This window comes from Engraulis encrasicolus, chromosome 15 (assembly GCF_034702125.1).
Source record: "Engraulis encrasicolus isolate BLACKSEA-1 chromosome 15, IST_EnEncr_1.0, whole genome shotgun sequence".
Classification (NCBI taxonomy): Eukaryota; Metazoa; Chordata; class Actinopteri; order Clupeiformes; family Engraulidae; genus Engraulis; species Engraulis encrasicolus.
The window spans coordinates 23733919-23751752 of NC_085871.1; the positions used below are offsets into that span (position 1 = coordinate 23733919).

The 17834-nt window shown below is 45.4% G+C and overlaps 1 protein-coding gene across 3 annotated transcripts in view; it reads right to left on the reverse strand.

Annotated features, from left to right (window-relative positions):
- Positions 1 to 11988: 11988 nt before the first annotated feature.
- The window catches only part of pthlha (parathyroid hormone-like hormone a), a 39227-nt gene continuing 33381 nt past the window's right edge, over positions 11989 to 17834 (reverse strand). For all 3 annotated transcript variants that reach the window (XM_063217245.1, XM_063217244.1, XM_063217243.1), the window contains 2 exons: positions 14333 to 15018; positions 11989 to 13034 (listed from right to left, as the gene is read on the reverse strand). In XM_063217245.1, coding sequence (XP_063073315.1) covers positions 14358 to 15018 — 661 coding nt within the window. In that variant the 3' untranslated portion in view covers positions 11989 to 13034; positions 14333 to 14357. The remainder of the gene's footprint in view (positions 13035 to 14332; positions 15019 to 17834) is intronic.

Sequence of the window (17834 nt, forward strand, 5' to 3'; positions counted from 1 at the left end):
GCAACAAATTCTTCAAAGTCTTGCAGCATGCAACAAACTGCCTTACAAGCCAAAGTGGACATAGTGTAGATCGGGGTTTCTCAACTGGTGGGTCGCGACCCAAAAGTGGGTCGCGGAAGGGTCATGAGTGGGTCGCGGAGCCTTGTGTAAAAAAAACATAATTCTAAAACAAAAACATCCAACTTTTCCTCCAACAAATTACAACTTTTATTTTGATAGGCTAGTGACCTCCGTGTCATTTGTCGTCATAGATTAATGTCGCTTTCACGGGCTCGGGACCTCTCGAGACAGCTGACGACACTGCTCACGTGACAACCGAGTTCTGCACTTTGGCACATGAACGCCACTGATCCCGGAACAATCGGAAATCATGCGTGTTTTGTTTTGGTTCTCTTTTCTTTTTTTCACCTCCACTTGAGCCTCCACACCCACGACATATCATTTTAGCTGAAGTAAGCTAAATTAAACAGTCAGAGACCAGCATTGCTGTCATATATGCATCCGCAATTGAATGACATCAACTGGTGTTGTTGATAGTGATTACAAGACGATATTTTAGCTTTTATGATACTGTTTACATGTCAGTTGCATGCATGGGCGCCATGTTGATGATGCGTGTGTCGTCACACAAAACACAAGCTCGGGAACTCGTTGTTCTATACTTCCGCCAGAGATCAACCTCGATAATTATCGATCTGACATTGCGTCACCAAATGTTCACTCCCACTTTCCCGAGGTTTTAGGTCGGTTTTCTGGGGATTCTCGACTTTTTGAATGAGCTAACAATCTGAATGTTTATGCGAGATAGATAGCGTGCAACCAGTCATTCGAGTCTTGGTTACATTTTGAGAATTGCATTGAATTGACTTGAACGCTAAAATTGGGTCCCGACTGAATGAGAGTGGAAAATGGTGGGTCCCAAGACTGTTCAAGTTGAGAACCACTGGTGTAGATCATTGTTTTTGCACGATAATATGAAAGTGAAGTGAAAGCCCAACTGGGAAACTCCAACTCCCATTGTCATTGTGACAGCATCACAGCACACAAGTGTTCACTGCATACTGCACACAACGGAATTGCATTTATGCTTCACCCATACAAGGGGGCAGCCCCCAATGGCACCCCAAGGGAGCAGTGCGGCGGAATGGTACCATGCTCAGGGTACCTCAGTCATGGAGGAGGATAGCACTGGTTAATTACTCTGACCGCCAACCTGGTGGGTCGGGAGTTGAACCGGCAACCTTTGGGCTGCAAATCTGACGCCTTATCCGCTTACCCATGACTGCCCTTACAAGCCAAGGTGCAAGTAGTGTAGATCGTTGTTTTTGCACAATAATATAGCCTACAAAGTGATAATGTTATTATAAACTTGCACATAACCCTAAGACAAGACATCTAGAACACAAGGTTCAGGGGAAGGGATTTACAGTAGTCTTCTGGAATTTCATTCAAATACACTTGTGCAAACAGATTGTACACATGGAAGTAACTGCAATTGACCGTGGCGTGGCGATGGGGGGGTGAGTGAGTGGAGGTGACTGTGGCCTAATACTGTAGTTAAGAAGTTGGCCACGGGATTGAGGGGTCGCCGCTTTGTCTCCTGAAGGCCTCCAACCGGTAGGAAAACTGTGGTGGGCGGATGATGAGTAAGTCTGTAAGTGAATGACTAAAGCTCTCCTGCTGCTCTCCTCCCGTTGCCATGTTGTGACCCCATGTTGCTACAAAGGGGACTGTTTATTGGACGTCTTTCTTGATAAAAGTTGTTAGGGTTGATGAGCGGACACCCATGAATTTGGTGCATGTAGGTCCGCTAACAGCTTTGGCCGGGCCCGGGACAAATTCATCTAAAAGGCATGCTGTCTCCATACATGCATGGTCGTAACATTGAGGACAGAGGTCATGTCCTCTGGATTTTTTTTCATAATGTAACATTTATCTATGATGAAAATCGATCTATGATAAACAATGGTAAATTTTATCTGTATACGCCACCCCCATTTATCCTCAAGGCAGTGATGAATCAAAGAGTTTTACTGTTTGAAGCATTCTAAATGTACAGTATGCGGTACAGTGCGCAGTATTTGACCTCAGTATTTGAAAATGTCTCGTTACGGCCCTGCGTACATGTAATGTACTGGGGACCCAATTCTGGGCTCACCCTCTCCCTGCATCAGGGACAAATGACCGATTTGTGGACTGCCCTGGCCCTGGGTATATGGACAATACCCCCTGGAGGAGCTGGAACACTGGTGCTGTTGGGTTACTCACTTCTTTCTCTCTATAAATCCACATTGTAGTCCAACCAGGCCTGTCACAACCAGGCAAGGAAACGAGGCCATGGCCCCGGGTGTTGGGGCCTGAAATAACTGAAGAATTGAAGAGTTGAACATATGACCCTTCCCTTCACATTCTGCTGATGCTCCGCCAGCAAGCTAGTCCTGTCATGTCATGGCAGTGGCCGACTGAACATGCAACCAATTTCCGTGCTTTTAAGATCACTTGACAGATCTTTGGAGTAAAAAAAAATGCCACTCTCAATAATCCCTCCACTGCACTGAATAAAAATATATTGTGCGAAATCCAATCCATGTACCCAAATCAGCAATAGTTGCCTTCAAAGTTATGCTATTCATTTCTTTCTGGTCTGTGATAACATAGCCACAACAATGACCTGTACATGTAATCAATTGATATGTTTTACATGTTGTTTTTAGATTTTGGAATACAACTATTCCCTGGAGAATGAGACCAGTAGCTTGTGTTTGTTGTGTAGCAATGACATCCATATCAACTTTAACCAACTTACCGTGCTCAAAACTGCAAGAAGTAAAGAAGTACTTGGCCACAACTTAAAAAAGCCACCTTTCTTTTTTACTTTGACATGATTTTTCCGGTCTTTAGTACTTTAATAACCATAACGATTGTGAATCTGTCTTGAAGAGCATCACAATATTACCAAACGACTTAACCGTTCCTAACATATTGATTGCCTTCGTGGGCCGATCCCATTTCCTCCCAATTATTCATCCTTGTTCTTGTTCTTGGACATAGCCTAGCTATACAGACCATTCTTGCCAGCTGAGAAACAGAGTCAAACGTCTACTCTGCACAAGGTCGTTTTTCGTGCCTGACAAAACAAAAAGAAGTTTATTTGTCTAAAACTACTGTCAGGAGGACTTAGGCCTGTTGTCAGACCCTGCTACCCCTGTCCACCATTAACATCCTCTGGCTTGCCTATCCTTATTTTAACCACTTTTTATTTTATTTATTCAGACAAAAAAAACTTTAAAAAGAAGAAAAGAGAAAGCCACAGCTTTGGACGTATGCTTGCTGCTAAAGTGTCTGATGGTGTGAGCGTGTTTATTGTAATTGACTGCCGAGTCAAACTTTCTCATTTCAGCTGAGAGGACTAAGGGGATGTGATGGTATGGTGTTTTTATGTTATTGTTGCACTCTCTCTCTCTCTCTCTCTCTCTCTCTCTCTCTCTCTCTCTCTCTCTCTCTCTCTCTCTCTCTCTCTCTCTCTCTCTCTGTGTATGTGCGTGTTTCAAACACATACATGAATACATGGGGAAAACGCAGATTTCACACACACACACACACACACACACACACACACACACACACACACACACACACACACACACACACACACACACACACACACACACACACACACACACACACTCACACTCACACTCACACTCACACTCACACACACACACACACACACTCACACTCACACTCACACTCACACACACATACACACACACACCGGCCGCCATGACAGCTCTGCTCGGCCTTCCCTCCTGCGAGATGTCTTTCACCCCCTCTGAGCGCCCGCCAAACCAAACTTGTCATGTTGCAAAACCAGCGGCAAGAGTTATTTTAATGGCGCTTTGAAAACCCACAAGTCCTTTATACCACACTTTTGGGAAAAAAAGAAAGGAGAAAAAAATACAGTACATGGATACAGTGAAGGCGAGAGAGAGAGAGAGTGAGAAAGAGAGAGAGAGAGAGAGAGAGAGAGAGAGAGAGAGAGAGAGAGAGAGAGAGAGAGAGAGAGAGAGAGAGAGAGAGAGAGAGAGAGAGAGAGAGAGAGAGAGAGAGAGAGAGCCATGGAGAGACATAGAGAGACATAGAGACATGAGGGAGATGGGAAGAAAATCTCTTGAACTTTGGTTGTCTCCTAGCCCTTGTTTAATTAGATTTATGATGAGAAAGTTTGTTTTGTTCACACATGCGCTCCCCGCTCTGCTGCAACTGGAATCTGTTCCCCACTGAGATAGAATGCAGGCAGGCAGGGCACATGTTGACAGTGAGGGTGTATCCATGAATGTCCTCAACCACGTTACATATGTTTTTCTCTTGGTTTTGTTTTGTCTGCTTCGTGGTTTGCTTTGTGGTGTTGGATACTGACAATGAACTTAAAAGTTAGGCACTACATACTTTGTCTTCTGATAGGCCATTTGATGGAGGTAGATACCATAATTTCCTCTATCAGGTGGCATAAAAGCCCCCCCCCCCCATTTAATTTTTTTTTTTTTTTTTAAGATCTGTAACTTTCTGAGTCCTTTGCTGACCCCTCCTCGTCTCTCTCCCAATTTGCTTCCAGTCCACCTCTCACACTGTCCTATCAAATAAAGTAGGAAAAAAAACTACAAAAAAAGAAAAGAAATTGATCCCACTTTGGCAGCAGATGTGGACTATCGCAGAACTTCACATGTGGCCGACAGAACACAAAGGTATCATACATTTGGGATAGGGACTCAAAATGTCCAGTAGTGACCCTGGCTCTGAGACTACACGTGGCTACATAGCAAATGGAGAAAGTGATATCTCTAAAGCAGGCCTGTATTTACCTTCAGAAGAACTACAGCAGGGGTGGGGGAACCTTTTTCATTCGAAGGACCACTTCAAATTCCTCCAAGGGCCGTAAAAGTCCTATGGGGGGCATACTATGAACACAAACCAAGATTTCACACTGCATCTTTGGCCTATGTTGAAGGCAGTCACATTTAAAACAGACCCCACCTTCTCTAGGTCCCCTGAATGTAATTTAATTGTATTGCAAATGTCCGTTCTAAGATTTCTTCACAAAATATTTCGTATTTCGTGAAGCTGCATAACATTAAAATGGCATTGGGGGCCAGAAAAAATGGCCTCAAGGGCCATAAGCGGCCCTTGAGACATAGGTTTCACGCCCCTGAGCTACGGTGTGTTGTAAGCAACTGGACTTTTATTTTGGAACTTCTTTTGGTCTGGAGACGTTCCCCCTCTCTCATCCAAAAAGATTTTAACAGCCCTTTGGAGAGGATCCATGGCTCCCTGTTGATATAACACTATACCAAATGTTTCTAGAATCAGTGCGAAGAAGATGGCGATGGGATTTGGAATGCTCTGTGAAACTAATGTAGAGTTCAGCCACTAGTTCAGTCAGTGTGTGCATGGATGGAGAGAAAAGGAAAAGAAAGGAAAGGAGAGAAACGGAACGGAAATGAAAGACAGAGGGGATAGAAGGGTGATGGATAGTGTGTGTGTGTGTGTGTGTGTGTGTGTGTGTGTGTGTGTGTGTGTGTGTGTGTGTGTGTGTGTGTGTGTGTGTGTGTGTGTGTGTGTGTGTGTGTGTGTGGTGTGTGTGTGTGTGTGTGTGTGTGTGTGTGTGTGTGTGTGTGTGTGTGTTGTGTGTGTGTGTGTGTTGTGTGTGTGTGTGTGTGTGTGGTCTGTGTGTGTGTGTGTGTGTGTGTGTGTGTGTGTGTGTGTGTGTGTGTGTGTGTGTGTGTGTGTGTGTGTGTGCGCGTGTGCGTGCAAGTGTTTCCGAGTCAGAAGAGCAACTGCTCCCCATTGATACAGTATAACACTATACCAAATGTTTGTGAAACAGTCCAAGAATGGAGATGCTTTTTGGAGCTCTGTGAAAGCCATGCAGACAGTTCGGTCCATGTGTGTGCATGGAAAGCCAAGGAAAGGAAAGGAAAGGAAAGGAAAGAAGAGGGAAGAGGAGAGGAGAGGAAAAGAGAAGAAAGGAGAGGAAAGAAGAGGAGAGGAAAGGAAAGACAGAGAGGATAGAATGGAAATGGATCAGTAGAAGCCCCGTGGGTAACACACACACATACACACACACACACACACACACACACACACACACACACACACACACACACACACACACACACACACACACACACACACACACACACACACACACACACACACACACGCGCACGCACACACACACACACACACACACACACACACACACAGATGCACATGCACACGCGCACACACACACACACACACTGGAAAGTTTATCAAGATTCGCCAACACAGAGGTACACACACTGTTTCCACTGTTTGGTTTGGTTCAGCTCGGTTCGACTACTCAACTTCGTGCAGAGATGGGTTCAGCAGGGTACACGTGCCACAGATGATGTAAGTCATTGTTAATCGTTATAATTCGACATGCTCTGCCCACTGTCTCTTTCTGTTTCTGTTGAACTTGACTCCATCTGTTGTTCCCTCTCACTCTCCGTCTTAAAACAGTCCAATAGATGTCAGCAGGTGGGATTCATTTCTCATTGAGTGGGTCTTCAAGATCCCTGTGGTGAAGAAAAGGGTAATACAAAGCTGCCTCTCTTCTGACTGTCTGCTATCCTTTGCCTGTGGCTGTCCGCTGCTATATGGTCAGATGGCACTAGGATGAAGCAGAGGGAGTGGAGAGAGGAGCAGGGCTGGACTGGCCGTCTGGCATAGTGGGCATTTCCAGGTGGGCCCCTATTTTCAGAAATGTAACAACATCAAAAAAAGAGTCAGTTCTGCGCTGCTAATTATGAGGGGTCCCTTTAAGCCAAAAGTGCCCGGGCCCTATCATATCCCCCCCCCAGCCTGTGTCCAGGCCTGGTGAGGAGACATGAAGAAGAAAGAAGAGGGGGAGATAGAGAAAGGAAACGGTCAAACGGTCATATCTGGCCCTATCGTGGTGCTAACGGTAGGGCACTCGTCTGCTATGTGGCTGACCCGGGTTCGATTTTGGCCCAGGTCCTTTGCTGGCCCTTCTCCATCTCTCTCTCCCTACTTGCTTCATGTCACTCCCACACTGTCCTGTCATGAAAATAAAGTCAAAAGACCAACAAAAATCTTCTAAAAAGACAAACAAACTGTCATCTCTAGTCAAATAATGGATGTATACGGAGTAGAGAGAAAGGTAGGAGGGTATGGGGGTGGAGTTGGGTGAAGAGATGATGGACGGATAGAGGAGGAGAGAAGAGAGGAGCAGGGGACAAGAGGATAAAGAAGAGAGGAGATACAGAAATATGGGAGGATCAAGAGAGGAAAGCAGAAGAGGAGAAACAAGACAAGAGAGGAGAGAAGAGAGGATACGAGGATAGAGGGAAGTGGGGCCCTGCCATGGCCAAACGGTAGGGCACTCGCCTGCCATGCGGCTGACACGGGTTCGATTTCCGGCCCGGGTCCTTTGCAGACCCCTACCCGTCTCTCTCCCAATTCACTTCCTGTCCACCTCTCACACTGTCCTATCAAATAAAGTCGAAAAAGACAAAAAAAAATCTCTAAAAAAAAGAATAAGAGAGAAGCGGAGTGAAGTGAAGAGAAGGGAGTGATGTGCCTTTGTTTTCTGTGAGTCAGCCAGGTGGCTACTGGCTAGGTAATCCATCCCTCCCTTAAGAGGGCCAGGAGGACTCAGGGAAAGCACTTAGGCCCTCAGTCTATAAAGTCTCTTAAAGCCTCTCTCCATCAGGGGTCAGGGGGAGAGAAACAAGCCTGCTATTGACCCAGTCTCTCTCTCTCTCTCTCTCTCTCTCTCTCTCTCTCTCTCTCTCTCTCTCTCTCTCTCTCTCTCTCTCTCTCTCTCTGTCCCTATCTCTCCCCCGTCCCTCTCATAAACTCACTTCTCTGTTTGTCTGCCCGACTGTCCTCTCTCTCTTGTGGAGGCTCTTCTTTCTTTCTTTCTTTCTTTCTTTCTTTCTTTCTTTCTTTCTTTCTTTCTTTCTTTCTTTCTTTCTTTCTTTCTTTCTTTCTTTCTTTCTTTCTTTCTTTCTTTCTTTCTTTCTTTCTTTCTTTCTCCCCCCTTCTCTTTTTCTAATGGAGGGTTCACAGGGTTCCTTCTGCTACCCAAGAAAAACTCGCTCTGACTCACTCCCCCGTGTTGACAGCAGTATGTGTCCCATCTCAATGCCAAAAGCAAGAGTCATCCAAAACTAAACCATTGGTTTTCAAAGTGGGGGCTGGGGACCCCTGGGGGGCCCCGAAGGGGTGCTAGGGTGCACGCGGCAAGTTGGAAGTATAGCAAATAATAATAATAATTTATCAATGCACACCAAAAAAAAAGCAACTAAACATTATTTCCATTAGTAGAGATCCGCTTAATAATAATCTATTTCATCTCTGAATTCTGTATTTTGTGAATCCCAATGGGGCACTGACACACAGAACAAGACTATGGTTGTGAAAGAGTGCACAGAAAAAAATAGTGTGGCACGGACCGTGTCAGGGGGGCCTTGGCTAGAATCTATCGGTATATGGGGGGCCTCGTCATGGTAAAGTTTGGGAACCCCTGAACTAAACTACAACCCCACTCCTTCTTCACCCAGCTCCTTCACCATTCGCCCGCCCAGCAATCTCCTCTGGCTCTGCAAACATTTGATGATGGCGATGGCACTGGGAATGGAATTACAACGCAATTTGCGATGTTCATGTGTAGTATTGCGTCTGTACTGTAAGTTTGTCTAAGGGAAACAGCTCATATGGGATGACGTGTGACTTGTGTATGTAGAACGGTTTACTTTACATTACACTTAAAAGACATGTGGTTATCCCAAATCCTTTTGAAAGAGGATGTAAACATGCATGGACATGTGAAGACACACAAAATATGCATGTATGTTTGTGAACATACCGCTATGTGTGTATCTATGCCTGCAGTGTACTGCATGTATGAGTATGTGTTCTGTAGGCCTATATTTGCGCTGTGTGCTCATGTGGACAGCAATAATAAGTCATGTGGTCTGATGACACCAACATGTAAGAAAAGAAAGCTCCCGTACCCTGTTCACATGTGTATGGTTTACTGTGATGTTTTGGTCTACTGACCCTCTTCAGTTGAATTGCTTGAAGAAGCTCAGTAGACCGAAACGTCGCAGTAAGCCATGCAAATGTGCAAATGTGAACAGTGTGCAGGAGCTTTCTTTTCCTTAACGTTGGTGACCCAGGGGTTCCACTCCAATGCACCTGACCAAAGGAGGTGTGCAAGAATTCAACACAAATTGACCTAACACATTTGTTTTAGATAGTGTCAAGCATGTGTGGTGGTAGCCAAGTGAGTATGTGCATACAGTTTGTATGTATGCACAGTATGTAGCCTACTGTATGTATGCATGCACGCGTGTGTGTGCATGTAAAAATGAGACCTAAATACTGTGCCAATACTGTGCCTCAGTGTACTGTGCTGTGATGTTTTTAATCCATGTGAGTGAGTGAAGCCTTCCAAATGCTGCTCCTGTTGTTTAGTCTGTTGGTGATGGTGTCCAAATGGCTCTGGGGAAGAAGCCTAATTGGACACCGGCCATTATTGGGGCACGCGGTTAAGGAGGGTTGTCAACAATAGACACAGAAGGCACTTATGTTGCTGTTACTGTGTGTGTGTGTGTGTGTGTGTGTGTGTGTGTGTGTGTGTGTGTGTGTGTGTGTGTGTGTGTGTGTGTGTGTGTGTGTGTGTGTGTGTGTGTGTGTGTGTGTGTGTGTGTGTGTGTGTGTGTGTGTGTGTGTTTCTGTGTGCATGCACGTGTGTGTGTGCGTGCGTGCGTGCGTGCGTGTTTGTGTGTGCATGTCAATGCGTGTATCTCTCTCTCTCTCTCTCTCTCTCTCTCTCTCTCTCTCTCTCTCTCTCTCTCTCTCTCTCTCTCTCTCTCTCTCTCTCTCTCTCTCTCTCTCTCTCTCTCTCTCTGTCTTTGCATGTGTATGAGTGTGTGTGTATGTGTATGCCTCCTCCAGACTGAGAGCATTTGAAAGTGGGCCACAGATATCCACAGTGCCTTTAAGGAGAGCCGGCACCCATCTCCCTTTCTGGTGCGCTCTTCATTTATATATTTTTTTGTATTGCTAGCCAGGGCCGGTTCTAGTCAATTTGGTGACATAGGCAAGCACACCCCTTTCCTTTTGACATAGCCCATGTCAATATAAACTTTTAAAGTTTTTACTTCACTAGAAGCTCTGGTTCTGTTGGATTCTTGGGCGTTACTATGCCCCGATGACATTTGGTAGCCTAGGTGACTGCCTTGTCTGCCTATGCCTATCACCGGCCTTGTTTATGTCCAGCTTCCAGGGCCGTGTATAGTTTGTCTTCATTGTTGTGTGTTGTGCGCTTTGTGTACTTTGTGTGTACTTTGTGTGTACGTTGTGTGTACTTTGCGTGTACTTTGTGTGTACTTTGTGTGTACGTTGTGTGTACTTTGCGTGTGTGTGTGTGTGTGTGTGTGTGTGTGTGTGTGTGTGTGTGTGTGTGTGTGTGTGTGTGTGTGTGTGTGAGAGAGAGGTGTGTGTGAGAGAGAGAGAGAGAGAGAGAGAGAGAGAGAGAGAGAGAGAGAGAGAGAGAGAGAGAGAGAGAGAGAGAGAGAGAGAGAGAGAGAGAGACAGAGAGAGAGAGAGAGAGTGTGTGTGTGAGTCAGAGATGCATGTGTCCTTTGGCATGACTTTGTGTGGGAAGTTCATTGTGAAGTTCTGTTCGAGGTTGGGCCCTTAACGCTTCTATTTTTTGTAGCAGTTAAAAATGTTGTGGTCTCTGTGATTAATTGATTTGGTCTCTCAATATTGTGTACCCTGGCACACTAATTCTCAACGATAGAAATCATTGTTAAGAGCCGGGTTGAGCATAGTAGTAAAATGAAGCAATATTTTATTCTCAGAGATTAAAAAAACACTTCTATGATGTAATCTTACAGAAAACTAAAAAAAAAAAAACCCACATCCAATCATACTCAGACTAGTGATTCCTACATTAATGGAATAGGCCCACATACGCAATACACCTAATGTATTGCCTGGTTACCACCAGACCTAATCACAAGTGAATCACAGGTCTGGAGACCTGCATGCTGTAAATCCCGTAGGGGGTGTGTGGTTTATGATTGACGATGGCTGTTTATTGGGCGTTACGAATGTCTATCATTTAGCATACAGTAGGCCTATGTAGCCCATTATAGCCAATCATGTAAGTTGTATTTATTCAAACAAACTGCAGTCATTTCCTTCCCACCACGCCTCCCTGCTCTCTGATTGGAGCCCACGATCGGGAACCCTCTCTGAGGTATAGATTCCATGCTGTCTTTCAGAGCCGAACAATTGAGCAAGCAGCATGGGATTTCCCAGGCTACCTTATGTACACTTAAAGTAAGAATGTTGAGTATCATTCATACAAGACAGAGTTATATAATGCTGCTTCTCATCACTTCCATCGAATATTTAATGAGGCTTGAATTATGTCTTCAATCTTCATGCACATTTACTTCTTTTACTTCTTAAAACATGACTTATTCTGGTATACTTGTCATTTTCAAACAAGAGCACAACTTCCAATTATTATAGCCCTTAAGGTGGATTTACAAACTGAAGACTCAAGAGTATCATTATGCAGGGTTTTTAAATATTAAATATTTTAAATATATATATTTTTAGCTGTGGCCGAATGGTTAGTGAGTTGGTCTTGGATGAAAAGATTGTAGGATTGAACACCCTACCAACCATGACTGAAGTGCTCTTGAGAAAGGCCCCTAACACTCCCCCCCACCCCCCTTTCTCCAGGGATTGTAACCAATACAATGTACCAACTGTAAGTAGCTTTGTATAAATGTAGTAGCTTTGTATAAATGTGATAAAGCGCTAAATGTGATAATACATTTTTGTATGCCAAACCAAAATGACGGCAGTTCCAGTGAGGGCAGAGAAGAGACTTGACACTCAAGAGGGTAACTGTCAAATGTTTAATCCGTTCAATATAGGGATGTCCTCTCAGTGCAAGTGCCAAACAACAACATTGAGTCGGTTTAATGTGTGAACCATTGTTTTTTTTTCTTCTTTATGTACAGAGTGAACTCTGGCGTTGAAACAAGCAAAAGACAGACACAACTGGTTGCCGGGGGCAACAGATGAGTTTGTGAAATGGGGAGTTGGAGTGAAGGGGAGGTGAGGGTGAGTGGAGGAGAAGGGGAGCGTGGAGGGGTCATTACAAGCACAATGTACATAGTTGATGACCCAACCGAGTCACGTGACTGGATTTTGTGGACAACGCAAATGTGGGGTGTCCTGGTCAGCAGCAAAGAAAACAGAAAACAAAATTTTGCCCTCCCTCCATCGATCTCTCCATTCAAACATCCCTTCAGCCCTCCCTCTGTCTCTCTCCCACCACAAGCCCTCTCATACATAAAATAAACAGTTGAAATAAAATTAAAAAGTAAAAAAAAAAAAACAAAGAACAAAAAAGCGAGACAATGAACTAGTTCAGAATTTTCGGCCAAGCCAACAGAGCAGGCTAGATCATGAAAGAATGATGTCTTTTTTTCTTCTTCATTCATCAAAACAAACCACAAACAAACAAGAAAATCAATTAACAGAAAAAACGTACTTGTTTATATATTTATATTTATATATCTAAAGTGCATTATTGTACAAAAATATAGAAGGTCAGCAGCACCTTGATACATTTACAAAATAAATACACCATTCAAACAAAATAAATTACCGCAAAAAATCTGACATTTGTAATTGGCATAGTCCTAACAAAAAAGGAAGTATTCACAAAAGATCGAAATCTGTAGCCCATTTGAGCATTGAATAAGGTTTTTTTTTTATCATATTTTTAATTGTCATTATTATTATTTATTATTATTATTATTATTATTATTCTGATGTGTTGAGAATATTTACAGACAATAAATATATTCTGTGTCACTTTCCAAACAATCACCATTACAGGATACTGTAACAGGAGTATTTAGGTGTCCATTTGAAATGTCATTGTATTTCTGAAAGAGAAAAGAAAACAAGAAAATAGGTGATTAGTATAATATTAATTAACCTGTACAGTTCTTCAACAATATACTGTACATTATCATATGCATTTACTATAACTCTTAAAAGGCATCACATACAACGTGATGCTGGGAGCAAGACCTAGAGACACTGTCTACTTTGAATAAACGCTGGTAAGTGTAAACAGTGGCAGCTGGGCGTCTGTGTGCGCGCGCGTGTGTGCGTGCATTCATATGTGTGTGTGTACATGTGTGTATGCATGTGTTTGTTTGTGTGCGTGCGTGTGCATGTCTGTGTGTGTATGTATGTGTGTGCGTACGTGTGTTTGTGTGTGTGTGTGTGTGTGTGTGTGTGTGTGTGTCTGTGTGTGTGTATGTTTGTGTGTGCGAGTGTGCATGTGTGTGTACTGTATGTGTGCGCGTGCAGGGCTGGACTGGGGGGAGAAATAGGGCCCGGGCACTTTTAGCTTAAAGGGGCCCCTCATAATTAGCAGCGCAGAACTGACTCCCCGGTGGGCCCTTTTTAAAAAACATTTCTGAAAGTAAGGGCCCACGAGGGTGTGGGGCCCATCAGGAAATGCCCGCTATGCCAGATGGACAGTCCAGTCCTGTGTATGTGTGTGTGTGTGTGTGTGTGTGTGTGTGTGTGTGTGTGTTTGTGTGTATGTGTGTGTGTGTGTGTGGCAGGCGGTGGAAAGGGAGGGATTGAGACACCTGTTAGCAATTACCCAGGGGAGACACCTTCCCTTCTACTACTGCTCCAACAGCCAGCTACTAAACATCAAAGAGCGCCTCGGTTCCTTACAACGGAAGCACCAAATGACAAGGTTGGGAAGTTGGGTGTACACGGTTGACTGTCTGTGTGTACATATGCACGCGGGCGCGTCGCGCGTGTGTGTGTTCCTATCTGTCTGCCTACGTACATGTACATGCATGTACTGTATGCTGGCGTGACAAAAATGTCACTTTTAAAGACGCCTTCTGAAATGTGATGTGCTTTATACATGCTGTTTGACCTGTCGACGATATGAGGTTTGTGAAGTGAAAAGATATGATTACTTGCTGCGTAACCCTTTGAACATAGTCTCTAGAGGCTTGCCCCCAATTCAGTGACAAAACACTTTCATGTACAGTATTTTCAATTTAGATTTGTCATTGTAATTTCATTATTGGTAAAAGTTTTGTGAAATGTTTACATGCAATATCCCATTTTATCCCTTGGACCTGTTGAAACGATCACTGAACATCATTTTTAACACGCTGTGAAAGTTTTTTCCCGTCCAGACACTCACCGTTGTCAGAGACTGACAGTGTTCTCTAGTGCAGCGCCCCCTGCAGCCCAAAGTAAGGCCGCCACTCCAGGTGGTAGCCGCCGTGTTCGCCGTACCCGCTGCCGGCCTCCCGCTCCTCGGCCGCCGCCACTTCCTGGATCGTCCGCGGCCACGCCCACGCCAGCGAGCGCGCCCGCCTCTTCCTCTTCTCGCCCCCCTCGCGCCGCTTGCCGGAGCGGCCCTTCTTCTTCTTCTTGCCCGCCGCCTTCAGAGCCGTGTCCTTGTACGTCTGCGACTTGTTGGTCTCCTGCGGCAGGTTGGTGCCCTCCTCGTCCTCCAGGCGGAAGCTGATGGGCAGGTTCTTGGTGCCGCCCGCGGGCTTCGGGTGGAGGGTGCTGCCCCCCGTGCTACCGCTACCGCCGATGGTGCTGCTGCTGCTACCGCCGGCGCCCGGCGAAAGCCCGACACCTCCTCCGATGCCCATTCCCATGCCCATGCCGACGCTGCTGCCGCTACTGCTGCTGCCGGCGCCGATGCCCAGTCCTACGCCGCCGCTGCCGCCGGTGCTGATGCCGGTGCGGGGCAGGTCGCGCGTCTCGGCCGTGTGCACCACGTCCAGCAGCTCCTGCAGCCACATGCGCCGCTTGTAGTCCTGCAGCGTCCGGCCCTTGTCGTGCATCAGCTGGGCGTGGGTCACTGAGCGCTTCCTGGAAGACAGGAAGAGAACGGGAGAGGGAGGGGAAGGGGGGGGGTGGAGAGAAGAACAGATGGGATGAGTACGGTGGTGTAGATGTAGTGTCGGGTAGATAAGATCAACTTTATTGTCTGTTTGCACAGAAATTTGTCTAGCATGACACTCCATAATCCACATGGGAGGGGGGTAGGTGGAGAAAAGAACGGTACGGTGGTGTACATGTAGTGTCGGGTAGAGTGAATCATGAATGCAATTTCGTTGTGTGCAGTGTGCAGTGTTCACTTGTGTGCTGTGGAGCGCTGTCAATGACACAATGACAATGGGAGTTGGAGTTTCCCAGTGGGGCTTCCACTTTCACTTAAATGGATGTAGGTCTGGGCAATTCGTTAACAAATGAAATGGATAAACATAACAATTAATCAAACAGACAATGTTTACTATTATTTATCAATGACGATGAAGCTCATGACTACTATTAGTTGTATATTTTGGTAGATTTTATTTTGCAAACATATTCTTTGTATTTCATGGTCTGTGTTCCGTTCTTCCAATAGCTCACAACCACATATGGTGTTATACGACAACCCTGTCCAGTCAGTGAAAGACGATTTTTATCTTTTGAAATTCTACCGTCCACCCTTAATTCAAGAATGGTCAATATGGAAAAAGTAATCATGATTTGAAGCCACCCCCCTCCTCCCACCCACACACACAATCACAAGTCCCTTAACGTTGGGAGGGAGGGTTCGAAAATGTAGTGCTTGACGCTACGCAGCTTGGGCCCACACGGCCTGAAGTGTTATAGCTTTATTGTATCCGACAGGCCTCTTGGCAAACACAGCTTTTGCTGTACTTTGGGGTTTCAGGGTAATAGGTACTGTGCCCAAAATTGTGCAGTCAACAAGCCCTGTGTGTGTTCAAATTCCTGTAATTACAGGCCCCCATCTGTGAGACACACACATACAGTACTTACATACACTTTCTCTCTCTATCCCCTCTCTCCTGCTCTCTCTCTCTCTCTCTCTCTCTCTCTCTCTCTCTCTCTCTCTCTCTCTCTCTCTCAACTCTTCTGCCCCTCTGTCTTCCATACACAGATACAGTACACACTAAAATACTCTCTCTCTCTCCCTCTCTACCTCTCTCTCCCTCTCCTTTTTCCCCTCTTTCACACACACACACACACACAAACATACACGCACACACACACACACACTCGCGCACGCACGCACGCACGCACGCACGCATGCACGCACGCACGCACTGTACCGCTGCACTCCCATAGCGCCTCACACATTATTCCGAGGCATTCTGATGCTGGTGGACCTCCTGCAGAAATGTTCCCTGTCGCCCATTCAATCTGCTTCTACTTAAAGCTGCCTGTTGTAGGGTATGCAGGCCCTGTAAAAAAAAAAGTAAAAAAAACCCACCCTGGCTGACTTCCAGTGTCTCGACGATACAGTATTTACCCAGAAGGCACAGCGTGCCAGATCCCCGTGTCTAACTAAAATAAATCTGAAAGTGGTGATGCGAAACACCTTCAGCCAGTCAGTCAGACCCACTCGCTCGCTTAGAGACGGAGATGGTCTGGTGGGCCGCGAGCCGGTAGGTCTGGCCAGGAGGGGACTGATTTTTCAGGTGTTTAGGAGGCTAAAACTGCCCCCAATATACGTACATACTCTGGTCGTGTGTGTGTGTGTGTGTGTGTGTGTGTGTGTGTGTGTGTGTGTGTGTGTGTGTGTGTGTGTGTTTGTGTGTGTGTGTGTGTGTGTGTGTGTGTGTGTGTGTGTGTGTGTGTGTGTGTGTGTGTGTGTGTGTTTGTGTGTGTGTGTGTGTGTGTGTGTGTGTGTGCGCTTAATGGGAAAAATTGAGGAAATGGAGGGAGTCCCATTCTATGCAGTTGAATGGATTTGAAGCATTCTCAACCAAATACGTGGAGCCATCCTGTAGCACTACCAATAGACTTAACAGTCATGGAGAGTAGCATTTGTAGGGGGATGGAAAAGAGGAAAGTCACCCCATTCTTTTTCTTCTTCTTCTTCTTCTTCTTCTTCTTCTTCTTCTTCTTCTTCTTCTTCTTCTTCTTCTTCTTCTTCTTCTTCTTCTTCTTCTTCTTCTTCTTCTTCTTCTTCTTCTTCTTCTTCTTCTTCTTCTTCTTCTTCTTCTTCTTCTTCTTCTTCTTCTTCTTCTTCTTCTTCTTCTTCTTCTTCTGGTCCTTCTCAAAGGTGCTCATGAAGCCAGTCAAGAAAATCTCATATCCTCTCCATAACCTCTCTCTTGTCTCCATTCTTGCCCCTCTTATTTCCAAGCAACCAGCAAGTATGGCTCCCTCCAGTTTTAAATCAATCCTTTATCATTTATTTTTCCTTCCTCTCCTAAATTAAAAAAGGGAAAGTGAATCGCTTCCAAAGTCTAGACAGCTACTACTGTTCGCTTGCAAGTCCCTCTGCTCTGCAACCGGGCAGGCAGTCGAATGGAGTCAGTCGGTCGGATACGGGGCACTCCAATCCCCTTCTTGTCCAGGCAGGCGTCTTGAAACAATTACGCATATCAGTGAGCCGATGCTTCCCAGGTGCCAAAGTAAAGCACAATTCAGTGTTATTTCAAAATATTCACTTCACTATTTCTCCATTTTCCATTTTTTTTCCCCCTGTGCTCTGGCGATCGATGGTGGTCACAGGCTTGCCTGATGGAGGTGCTCTCAAAGGAGGGAGGGAGAGAAAACAAAAAAAAAGGATTTCACAGGATGTCCAGTAGATGGCAGTGTGTGCATATTCTAAAATGCACTCACTCAGGTAGGTCGCACGGGCCCTTTCAAGTCAACGAGGAATG